Below are 12,423 nucleotides of genomic sequence, written 5' to 3'. Positions count from 1 at the left end.
TATTTTGCTATATGTTATAAAATGATTAGCTTTGATATTTGTCTTAATTTTTCTTTAAAATATAAAGCGCGCATTTTTCCCCATTTTTACAAATAAAATTGCTCAAATAGAAGTTTTTGTTGTTGATGTAATAATCATTATTTGTAAAAAAGAGAGAGAAGAGAATAGAAAAGTCCAAACAGAAATATATATGCTTGAAATAAAAACGAAATAAATTAATATAAATTGACTAGGAACCAAAACATCAAATTGCTAGATTTCGCGTTATGAGCGAACATAAACTGATTTCATTTTGAAAATGAAATTATTTTTTTTCCCAAAAACTACATATAACCAAAAGATTTGAAGATCAAACATTCTTTGATAAGCCAAGTGACTTGTTCATTTGTTTATCCTGGATTATGAGCAGAGTTCTCAATGAATTGTCTCACCTTTTCCAAAACCCAATTTCCGTCTGTCATCCAATCAATTATATGGTTTCCGTTCGGCACAGCAATAATCTCCTTTCGTTCTGCTCCGCTTTTGGCATACAACTCTTCTGAGTCACTTTTCGGAATAAGGTCATCAACTTGCCCTGTGTTACCATAATCCATTAAATCATAGAAAAGATTAAGAAAAAGAAAGAAAAAAGAAAAAAGAAAGAAAAGAAAAGGAAAAGGAATGAAAAAAAAGATAAAGCATGAAATTTTAAAGCGTGAGAATGGCAGGGGAAAAAATATTGATATAATATTGAGGTGAAAAAAGATCTCAAATCCGAAAAGGAATAAAAAATAAATAATTTTGGATTTTTCTTCAAAGACTAACAAAACGTGATATCTCGTTTGATCCATTATGCGCCCATGAAAAAAATGGCGGAAACGTACCGCTGATAATCACTGTTGGCGTTTTAATGTTTTTAATCAAAGATGAGTTTCTCCAAGTGTTCTGAACAGCAAACGGAGTAATAAATCGAATGTAAGAAGGAAGAATACGCATCGCCATCTTCTGAAGAGAGATAAATGTGTTCTCGAGAATAAGAGCAGAAACCTTAAAATAAGAAATTTTGATTAAGTTACGGCAATGAGAAAAAATGAGCTAAAAAGCTAAAATATATGTTGCTAACTTCAGATTGATGAGTTGAAACGAAATCAACTGCTACTCCTCCTCCAATCGAGTGTCCATACATCCACAAACTTGTTCCTTCTCCATTTTCTATTTTAGCTTTTGCAAATTTAACAGCTGTTTCGCAGTCGATTCGTAATCCAGAATGTGTAGGTTGTTGCTCCGGCGATGATAATCCGAATCCACGATAATCATATCCCAAAACATTGCAATGCAACACACGGCTCATGCACGTTATTTCATATGCTCTGCTTTCAATATCTTTATAAATTATCAAATATATTAGAACGTGAAAAAAGTTTCCGCTGTTGTTGTAAATGTTAAGCAAACTTCCTGCATTTCCATGAGAATATACAAGTACTGGTGAATTTCTTTCATATGGAACCCACCATCCGTGCTGATTTTTTTTTTTCAGCATAATTATTTTTAACAATTAGAAAATACAAAGAATGATTTCAAATAAAAAGCCAAAATTTCAAACAAGAGTGATTCCATCTTTCGTTACCATGCTTACATCTTCATAATGAACTTTACAAACAATGAATAAAAACGTATGTTTGAAAGATGAAAATATAATTGAAAAGAAAAAGGAAAAAGGAAAAAGGAAAATTTACATCCATATGTTGCTGGAGTGGTCGAATATCTCCCTTTTTGCTTTGTTGGAAAATAGCAAAATCTTTCATGATAACACCATCTCAGACCAAGCATGACAACCACAAACGTAGCTGCAATCCATTCCAACAACGTGTAAATCCACATTCACATAAATAATATTATATATCGCATGTATTTGGGGGAAAAAGTATTTTTAACTGAGAAAAACACTGAGATTTGTTCCAAACTTTTTCAATAATCATTTCATTATAAATCAACTGTAATAATACAAATAATTACTGAAAAATTATAAAATTTGAGAATAATATGGGCCTAAATTTTTTTCGTGAAGAACAAACAAAATTACAACACCTCTTGTTATGGGAGCAGACCCTGTATTAAGGGCTCAGTCGCTTATCAATTGAAGTGAAATACGGTGGATATGAGAAAGAATAGAAATATTGAACGAATAATAAAGAAAATAAGGAAATTGTGCCAAAAACAAAGTGCACAGAGGCTGTTGTGAAACAAAACGAACATGAATGTCAACTGTGAGATAACATAAACTCGAAGAGTGGGAAGAGTTAAACTCGTGGCAAGAAATAGAGGTGTTGAAGTTTTGTTTGTTCTTTACGAATTAAAGCACAGAGCACCTTTATTCTCCAGAACAAACGATCAACTAGAACACCTCTTGTTATGGGAATAATAATAGTTGGGAATTGTTATATATCTACATGAATGTGACTCGCCTCGCTTGTCTGAACTGTTCTAATTGTCGTGCAGTAAAGTTCGGTTATAATCACCTCGGTTATTATCAAGACAGCGAGTAATCACATTTTTTCGTGAATCATTTATTTTGGCAAATTTTCGTGTGTATTTTCATCGGTTGTAATCAAGCCAAAATTGCTAATAATAAAAAATTTTCATTTGAAATGGGATTTTTGAAATTTTGTTCATTTGAAGGAAAATACGGACTTTCAAGCTTTTTTTGCACAAGGCATTTAAAAATTGTTTCACTCATAACTTTATTTCCTTTTCTCAGGTTTTAAAAAAAACTTTAATTTTCATATCCGCAAACAAGCATCGTTGAAATCAAAACATAAAGTTTTTTAACATTTCACGAATGTCAAAAAAATTGACCAATTTTAATTGTGTTTTTTTAACTCAAAAAGTTAATGAAAAATGCATAATTTTTCAATGAAAATGCCTGAAGTGAAATATTTTGCCCCATTTGTTGATCAATAAAAATGTATAAATAAAGATTACATTAATTCTCAATTAAAGTGAATGTTTTCAAACTAAAATATATAGTGATTTAAAAATGATTGACATTTTGAACCCAAAATTGTGGCAAAAAATATCAAAATGATGGAAAAATCAATAAAGCAACAGAAAAGAACTCAGCTATCTTCAATACAAAAATTGGATATTATCAACCATCTGAAGAAAACACATCCCACTCCACGAAACAGCATCTGCTCTGATTATCATGTTGATCCTTCAACAATTACAAAAACATGGAAATCGAGAGATAATATTATTCAAAAGGCTTCTGAAAATGTAAAAACCAAAAAAAAAAAAAATTCGAACTTCAACTTATCCTGAAATTGACAAAGCATTGATTATCTGGTTTAGGCAAATTAGATCAACAAATCCATCGTTGCCAATAAATAGCAATCATTTAATCGAAAAAGATATCTGAAGAGGTTCTTTCAGCCGATGTATCATCAGCAGAAACTTGGATTAAACAGACTCTTCCGACAATTATTAGCGAATTTGGCGAAGAAAATGTTTTTAACGGAGGTGAATTGGGTTTGCATATTCACGAATTTATTGACAGAACATTCTCAGAAGGTTCTGAAAAAGCAGTTGGAATGAAAACACCTAAAGACAAAGTCACAGTATTTATGTGCGTTAACATGACAGGAGAGAAAATTTACCTTTTGTGATTGGAAAATCGAAAAATCCGAGGTGTTTCATACGAAAATATTTTCCAGTCAATCACACCCATTCCAAAAATGCAAGGATGAATGTGATTTTGTATAATTATTGCTTTGAATTGCTTAATTCGAAAATGGCTTCAATGAACAGAAAAACAGCATTGGTTGTGGATAATTACACGGCACAAAGTTTGATTTCAACAGATTTTTTTACATATTTCCTTGCTTTATCTTCCACACAACGTCACTTCAATTATTCAACCTCTTGACGATGGAATAACAAAAACATTCAAACATTATTTCAAAACCTCTCTTCTTCGAAAGAAATTAGCGAAGATTGAAATGAAAGATGATACAAGAATTGATTTATTTGAAACGATGAACATGATTTCAAAAGCTTGGAATGACGTAAAAAAAGGAAACAATTGAGCATTGTTTCGAACATGCAGGATGGAAGAATATAAAGGAACCAAAGAAAGAATTATCAATTATGAAAGAAAGTGAAATGAGTGGATACACCGATCTGTTTGAAAGAGTAAAAAGTCAAGACAATAGCTTTGAAAATGAAACACTTGAAGATTATCATACAAATGATGATAATACAACAACGAGAGAATCTCATTCAGACACTGAAATTGGAAACTTTGTTGAAGTAAAAATAAGAAAAGAAGTTTAAGATGACATTCCAAAGCCTTTAAAAGAAAAACTTGAAAATCCTTAAGAAAAGGTTATCAGCACAACTGAAGCGTTTCATCAATGGAAAAATTTGAAATTTTATTTCTAAGAAAACATTGAATCACCAAAAACTTTATCTGCATATGAAGAAATTGATTCCTTTATGGACAAAATTGCAACAAAACATTTGATTCAAACAACGATAACAAAATATCCATGCCTTCAGCCGTGCACAGAGAAAAGAAAAAGAACAGATTGCGAAGAAGATTACACATTTGTTAAAGGAGAAAAAAATCAAAACACTTCAATATGTGCCAAATTTTTTTTGAAAAGTTCCTTTTGTTTAATTTTCAAATAAAGAAAAAATTTTATATTTCGATCAAATTTCTATTCACATTCACCAAATTTTGCTGTCATGAAAACACAATCTTGACAATATTATTATTTCCATTTTTGTGAATTTACGTGATTCGGAATAGAAATTTGATCGAAATATAAAATTTTTTCTTTATAGTCACTTTCCTTATAGGGGGACACTTTCCTAATGGCCGGACAGTAGCCTTTTCTCAGCAGCTAATGAACGGAGAATTTTGATTTTTTCCCACATCAATCGTAAGGTGAATATGAGTATATGAAGCATTCTGAGAATACTTCATTCTTGGTCTTTCATTTTTTAAAAACAAATTTTGTTTTTCGGAGAAACACGGAGTAATTAGTTTTTCCGAATTTCTCCGAAAAACAAAATTTGTTTTTAAAAAATGAAAGACCAAGAATGATGTATTCTCAGAATGCTTCATACTCATATTCACCTTACGATTGATGTGTCAAAATTCTCCGTTCATTAGCTGCTGAGAAAGTGTCCTAAGAAAAAATTTATATTTCGATCAAATTTCTATTCCGAATCACGTAAATTCACAAAAATGGAAATAATAATATTGTCAAGATTGTGTTTTCATGACAGCAAAATTTGGTGAATGTGAATAGAAATTTGATCGAAATATAAAATTTTTTCTTTATTTGAAAATTAAACAAAAGGAACTTTTCAAAAAAAATTTTGACACTGTTAAAAACTTCATGTTTATTTGTTGCTTCAAATCACACCTCTGTGACCTGACAAATCACTTGAAGCCTCGTCTGTCACAATAAAAAAAAAAAAAAAAAAAAAAAAAAAAAAAAAAAAACTTTATTTTTGTTTAAAATGACAATTAAATTAACAATTGCGACAACTTCAAAAGATTTTGCAAAGCACTTTGGAAAAGATTTGTTGATAGAATCTGCAATATCTGATTGTTTTTTTCGTATTTTGTCAGTGACGGTCAATGACAAATTGTTACAAAAAATCCCTCAACTGACATTTCATGTCAAAAAAATTAAATATTGGGAACTTGATCAAGTTTACAAAAATTTTGATTTTTTCAAAATAATAAAATTTGTTGTGTGTTGGTTTTCAAATTGATTATTGTTGAAATTAAAAATTGAAAAATCGTTAAAAATAACCCTTTTTGACAAATCATAAATATTTTGTCAGTCATTTTTTCATTTTTTCATTTTTTTCTTGTCATGTCACAGAGGTATACTACAATTTGAGATTATGAATCTTTCAATGTTACATTTTTTTCACTCAGTATATGAATATCTTTTTCACAATACTTTCAATATGATAAATTAAAAAATGAATATTGCATTTTTCTCCTTTTTGCAAACATGGAATGAGCTTTGTTAAATCAACTTGAAATAACACAAGTTCCAGATAAATCTGACAGCAGCTAACAAGAAATGATCCGTCCTGTGCCTGTTGCGATCTAATCTCAGAATATCACTCAGATCTTCGATTGCGATCACACCAGCTGCGAGTGAAAACCTTTCTTTTGTGGCTTTAGAAATCGCTGCATCTTCATTGATGGCTTCAATGTGAGCTTTATTTAAAAGCATGTGTTCTATTTCGTAATCCTCTTGTTCCAGAAACTTAGTCGATGTGCTCATCAACCTCTCCATCACTGGAGATTACAGTGGCAAAGGCAAACCCACAGATCCAGATAACACTTCCCCCTTTCTCCTGGTATCTTCTCAAGCCACTTCGACCCTTCTCAGTCTACGCTGTCTGTCGTCTGCTTAAGATGTATGCACAACAGCTGAGCAACAATCACCTTCACTTCTTCTTCCTTTTTCTTTCATCCTGTTTGAATTCCCGGAGACATACAGTCCTCATGCTCTCTCTTCTGATCGTTGTGCTGAAACAGCGGAATCCCATACAGCGCTCTTTCAATTCTTTCTTCTGCCTTTTCACACTCCTCTGCATCCTCCAATACTCCGCCTCAACTGCTGTTCCTCCTCCTCTTTATCCTTTCTCCATATCTCCATATCGCTCCTTTCTCCTCTGTCCGTTATTCACATCCCCTTTCAGATTTTCCACTCCACATCTTCTTTTCCAGCTCCTTCACCTGCACTTCAAATGTCTCTTACATTTTCTTCTGCTCCAGCTTTTTTGCGCAATAATCATTTGCTATTTCACAATTTCCTCATTGAACATCTCCATCTTCTGGCTTTTCGTCTGCAACTGTTCTTTCGACAGCACCATCAGCATCTTCGTTTTCTTCAACATCTTGTTTCTCTTCTGCCTCATGTTATGTCTCCTCCTTCTTAACCACTGGAACACTCTCTCCAACAGCTGTTAGCTTCTCTAACAACACACACAATGTTCCTTACTTTCGCAATAAATCCTTTTCCATGGGGTTGGACCAAAACATCGCAACGCAGCCATCTCCACTGCTTGCTGCAAATCATTCATCACACATTTTTCATAGCCCAGAAGGCGCAATCAACAAAGTCGAAGACAAAACCTTTCCTAAACCCTAATATGCAAACAAAGAAAGCTTGGGAAGCTTCGTTCCCAACCCTCCAGCGAACTCTCGGTGTTCACACTCACCAACACACACAATTGCGTCTTCCACTTCTTCTCCTTCTCAATCTCAACATCAATAAAATCGACCTTCTCCTTTATTGTCACAAGTTTGTCATTCAGCTCCTTCACTTCTTCGGTGTCCTTTTATCTCATCGTCAGAATCTTCCACTCCAGCATCCGGATGATCTTGTTCTTCTCCTGCAGCCGCTCCGCCAGCTCGTTCGTATGCTTTATTATCCGTTTATTATTACAAATCTTCTGAAGCAGCATATTTAACTCCAAATACCTCTTATTCAAGTACGACTTTGCTTCTTCATGGTTTTTCTGAACTTCAATTCATCATCCGCCATATTTTCCTTCTTTTTCTTCTTCTTTTTCCTTCCTCTGCCTCTTCTCGCTCTTCCAGCACCGCAAGCACAATCGCTGCTGGAGGCAGAACTACATCCTCCATTCTCATTCCTACCATCCACAGCCCTTTAACCACAATTTCCCCCACTTCGTGCCCTGCAACCCCTCGCACCATCACTTTGTCGTCCAACTTCACCATCACACGCCTCGACGCTGCAAGCGACGGAAGCTGCGCTACCAGCTGAACCAAAAGCATAGCCGAAAGTGCGACAATGCAGGCTCAAGCAGCATTCTCACACAGCACCTCCCGCCGAGCCACAACATATCCCCGCAGCGTCTGGTGCTCCCTCAGTTACGAATATCTGTGATTTTCATGCACTCCAGCAACCTCTCGATGTTGTCTGTTGCTCCTGCTGATGTGTATGGTGCTGCCACCGCAGATGCATCCGAAGGGTCAATCGCAGGAGCTGATGATGGCTTATCATCTCCTGCTGCTTTCTTCTCTTCACTTCTCCGACTCCGGAATGGTGAATTTGATTGGAGTGCTGCTCCAATTGAAGATGACGAAGAAAATGAAGGTGCTGAGTGAAGAGACGACTACTGCACTTCAACAGCAACAAGAAGCTTTTTCGGATACAACACCACGTCTGCCTCAAGTCCTACAGGAGAAACAAGCACAACATTCACATTCGGATAGAAAGATCGACTAACCGCGAAAGCTCGAAGTTTTCTAATTGTTGAAAAAGATGTAACAAGATCACTTAAGGTTAGACGTTGAAATGAGAAGTGGAAGAAGAATTTGGAGATTAATTCAATGGCTAAGTTGAATCTGGATAATGCATTAACTTTGGTGAAATATCAATATTCTTTACAAGCTTAAGATCAACAGACTTGTGCGTGTCTATTGAACGTCTGATTCATTCGTTCCAGCTGAGTGATGACTGATAAAAGTGAACATTCTTGCTTTGCTTGACATTGTCCCATTCTTCGCATTGATTTCTCTGCAACTCAAGACATTTCTCCTTACGCTCTGCTTGAATCTTTTCCAGCATTTGTCGGAACCAATGTTTTGTTTGAAACGTCTTTTATCTTCTTTGAATGACTTTCGCTCCTTTTCCTTTCGGTGATTCTCGATGATATCGGCACCTTGCCAGCCACATCAGTACCGCTGACCGGATGGCAGTGTATGCTTTGTCTTCTCTCTTTTCTTGTTTCAAGTGCTGCCCAGGCTGCCTCAGACACTCCATCATCATCTTGATGTTCACAAGGCAGCTCAACATTTGCTCTTCTTTCAGATGTGCATATTCAACGAAAGTGGAACGATATGTTGCACGAGACGATTGATGTTGAGAAGAAGCAGATGAAGGAGAGGAATCAGATGAGAGTGAGGAAGCAGATGAAGTGACTGTATGGAAGAAGAAGAAGAAGAAGTCAAGGCATTTGGCGATGAAGTCACATCCAATTCGCTGAAAGTTAATTCAGAAAGCTTCTTTCCATCAACAAACAGAATGTTCAAACCCTTGTCTTTTTGCACAGTTTTCGAATTAGATAAGCTCTTTCTTTATTCTCGTCAAGCAATATTTGAGTATGTGCGAGCAAATGACTCGAATTCTGGGGTGTTAACGACAATTCAAATCTTTTTCATTGCAATGAAATTCCAAAAGAATTCATCCACAAGAGCCAAATGACTACTCTTTCTGAGAAGGTTCTTTCTCTGTTGGAGATGGCTCTTCTTCACTCTTTGTTCATTCATCATCTTATGGAAACTTCACTTTCAGTTCCTTAATAATAATGTGAATTTTCATATGAAACAAATTATGATGAAACTTCAGGATGATAAAAATCAGTGGATGATGTTGAAGAAAACTTCTTTATATTTTCGTTTGTTATTTCTTCATTTAAATCGTTGTTGTGTACATCTTCTTTATGAAATAAACTTACAGCAATAAATGTTTTAGACTTTCTTATATCTTCTTCGTTTTCTGATTGTAGTTGATATTAAAAATTATTATTGTTTGTTTTTCATGATAGCCCAGCTATCCTTCGTTTCCTCTTTTCGTATTTTTGCGACTGTTTTGCTGTAACTTTTATCTTGTTCCAATAATTGAGTTGTCTTTCATGAATCAAACGGTTGATTTCGATAGATACAGAAATGTCAAGCATTCCATATGGGTAATTCTTTTTGAAAAGTCGCAAATGTTTAATTTTCAAACAAATCAAAAATCTCTATTCTTGATCAAATTTCAAATCCCGTCTATGCAACTTTACAGGAATGTGATAAATAGCATTGTCAAATTATATCCTCCACTTTGGTGAAGTTCCATGAGAGGGGACCGAAATTTGATCAAGAAGTGAGATTTTTGATTTGTTTGAAAATTAAACATTTGCGACTTTTCAAAAAGAATTACCCATATGGATTCATGTCTGTGGAGTTTTACAAATGATCAGATTTCATTAATATTTCTTCCAACAATTCAATGTTTCACCCAAATAATTGAAAGAAATGTATTTTCTCTGTTTCTGTTATAGACAAAAGATAATGCAAAAAATTAATCATGGACAAAACATAAAAATATTAACACACAATTGAATCACATTCTGTTTGATTTTCAAGCAACTTATATAATTATAGAATCATTAAAATATCTCAACAAAAATATAATGGGTGCGTTTTGATCAAAAAATCGGTTGTAATCAAGTTCGGTTATAATCACAAAAAATTGTTCAAAATCGAATGTGATTATTGGCCCTGGGTGAAGTGGTGACTTCTTACGTCACATTTTCTATTTTTGACGGAAGTGACAAAAATTTCCACGTCACAAGAAAAACCAATATATATATTTGTAAGTTTCACAATTATAAAATTTTCGAATTCAAATATCCCAATATGTGCTTTTCACTGACGTGAAAGGCAGAATAGGAATTTAGACAAGACACTGACTTCACAGACGTCACTGACGTCACTTCATGTTTTTTATTCGAAAAGTACAAAAGAAGTTGAAGAATAGCAAAACATGTTAGCCAAATCTCTTGAATTTTTTTAATTTTTCAGAATCAAACAACCATGACATTTCATTGCATTTTAGTTATTCTTCTATTTTGATGAAAGAAACATAAAAATACAAAATTGAAACAAAAGAAAGCACATTCCTCCCCTCCACAACTAAGTTAATTGTGAAAAACTGAATATGGAATAAATGTGAACAAAGTTTTCCAAGTTTATAACTTTCATGATTTTTTTGTTTGACTTTAATAATAAGGTTGTAAATGATAAAGTCAAGAGAGAATAACAAACTCATTCCACTATTTATGATGAAATGCAGCATCAACAATATAAGTTCAATGAATAAAGTTTATGTGAATTGAACTCGTTAAAGGATTTATACAGATACGACTTATTTACAAATGCCATTGATGGATATTTTTAACGGAAATAATCAACAATAAAGCACCTTCGCTTATAGAAGATTTTGAAATTGATTGACACAAAAACAAGAATGTTTTGTCAAATTGTGATTTGTGTAACATTGATAAGATAATTAAATGTGTGAAATTTGGAATTATCAAGTAATTTAAAAGCAAATTTTCTTTTTTTGAACTTTTGTGATGATTTTCACTTGTTACATAAAAGAGACGCAGTTTGAAATGTCAAAATTTGAAATTTGATTGTTTTGCTTGTTTAATAATTTGCATTTTGATTATTAAATGCTGTTAAAGCTTTTCAATATCTTTTATAAACCTTGGAAATTTTTAATATTCTGACCCATGCACTCTTCTGGCATTGTTCAAGGTTTTCATGTTGAAAGCGAATGAAATAAAGTTGTTTGAGCTGCAAAAAATTTAAGAAAAGTGCTGAAAAGAGCCTGCTGGAGCAATCGAATTAATGAATGGATAATTGCATTTTTTTTCAGAATGATGTGATGCAAATCGTAAGAGGAAAACTTCTGAAATTGATAAGAAGGAAAAGAAAAGTCAAAAGAAGTTTTCTCGTTCTGTTCTTCTTTTATTTTATTTTGAAAAAAATGAGAATTGATATAACTATGACAAAAGTCTTCAAGTCATATTATTTTCTGTTTGGTACAATGATACAACAAAAAGAAAAACTGAAATTTTGAGACATGAAATAAATATCATTTCATTTCCTCCATTATTCATATATTGATCAGAAATATTCAACGATAATTCACGAGAATAATAATAATCCTGAGGTTATAATTAAATATTTCATGAAGACTCATCATGACATCTTCTCATCCTTTTTCCTCTTTTTGTTCAGCCAAACTTGTCTCTTCATCGCTTTTCATATAATTTCGCTGTTGTCTGATTCTTTCTTGTTCCTCAATATATCGCAACGACTTTCGAAAATCAATAAACAAACCTCAATCTGAGGGCATCCAACTTCTGATCGAACGACTCCTTCCAAGCTGCCATCGATGGCTCTGCCTTTAATTAACCCTTCAATTTCTATCAATCTGCCATCCGTTGCTCCATAGAATAAAACAAATCCATTCCTTCCCCATTCCTCTCTTGTTATCCTTCGCTGCTCCAATTGCCCCAGCAACTCTGTTGATAGGACTTGAATATTCTTTGCTCCACAATGAGCATGAGCGCAAAAAAGACTCCAATGTTTGCAGCCATCTCTTCTATAGAATCTCTTTTTCTCATCTTCTTTCTTCTACTTCTTCTTCTTCTTCTCTCTCTCTTTCTCTCTCATTTCCAATTCCTTTGCTGCTTCCTTCCAAAAATCAGGCTCATTCGCGGTGACTGTTTCCAATGATCCATCGCAGATAAATATGGCAAATCAAAAACTCCAAAGCTGATCGAAACTCACAAGCCCAGCCAGATTGTTGTGCTCTGGATGAT

The 12,423-nt window shown here is 33.7% G+C and overlaps 3 protein-coding genes across 3 annotated transcripts; 1 reads left to right on the top strand and 2 right to left on the bottom strand.

Annotated features, from left to right (window-relative positions):
• Nucleotides 1-113: 113 nt before the first annotated feature.
• On the bottom strand, nucleotides 114-1,871 carry MONOS_3223 (putative abhydrolase domain-containing protein 13). Its single transcript, XM_067873209.1, has 6 exons — nucleotides 1,716-1,871; nucleotides 1,583-1,629; nucleotides 1,432-1,498; nucleotides 1,103-1,362; nucleotides 864-1,026; nucleotides 114-574 (listed from the first exon to the last, which is right to left on the bottom strand). Exons 1-6 carry the CDS (start codon nucleotides 1,858-1,860, stop codon nucleotides 390-392), a joined length of 867 nt encoding a protein of 288 aa, XP_067723040.1. The 5' UTR covers nucleotides 1,861-1,871; the 3' UTR covers nucleotides 114-389.
• A 5,672-nt stretch (nucleotides 1,872-7,543) lies between these two features.
• MONOS_3225 (uncharacterized protein) lies at nucleotides 7,544-7,816 on the bottom strand (the record flags this gene model as incomplete). The annotated part of the gene is made up of 1 exon (XM_067873210.1): nucleotides 7,544-7,816. One exon carries the CDS (start codon nucleotides 7,814-7,816, stop codon nucleotides 7,544-7,546), a length of 273 nt encoding a protein of 90 aa, XP_067723039.1.
• A 117-nt stretch (nucleotides 7,817-7,933) lies between these two features.
• MONOS_3226 (uncharacterized protein) lies at nucleotides 7,934-8,149 on the top strand (the record flags this gene model as incomplete). The annotated part of the gene is made up of 1 exon (XM_067873211.1): nucleotides 7,934-8,149. The coding sequence occupies one exon, from the start codon at nucleotides 7,934-7,936 to the stop codon at nucleotides 8,147-8,149; it is 216 nt and encodes a 71-aa protein (XP_067723038.1).
• Between the last annotated feature and the right edge of the window lie 4,274 nt (nucleotides 8,150-12,423).

The sequence above is a fragment of the Monocercomonoides exilis genome, assembly GCF_001643675.1.
Source record: "Monocercomonoides exilis strain PA203 chromosome Unknown scaffold39-1025343, whole genome shotgun sequence".
Classification (NCBI taxonomy): Eukaryota; Preaxostyla; order Oxymonadida; family Polymastigidae; genus Monocercomonoides; species Monocercomonoides exilis.
This window is presented reverse-complemented; position numbering and strand designations above follow the sequence as displayed.

Coding starts and splice junctions, on each gene's coding strand:
- MONOS_3223 (XM_067873209.1), bottom strand. CDS start 1,860: ATGTGGATTTACACGTTGTTGGAATGGATTGCAGCTACGTTTGTGGTT. Junction 1,499..1,582: donor CGAAAGATGGAATCACTCTT/GTTTGAAATTTT, acceptor AAAAAAAATCAG/CACGGATGGTGGGTTCCATA. Junction 575..863: donor GCCAACAGTGATTATCAGCG/GTACGTTTCCGC, acceptor ATGGTAACACAG/GGCAAGTTGATGACCTTATT.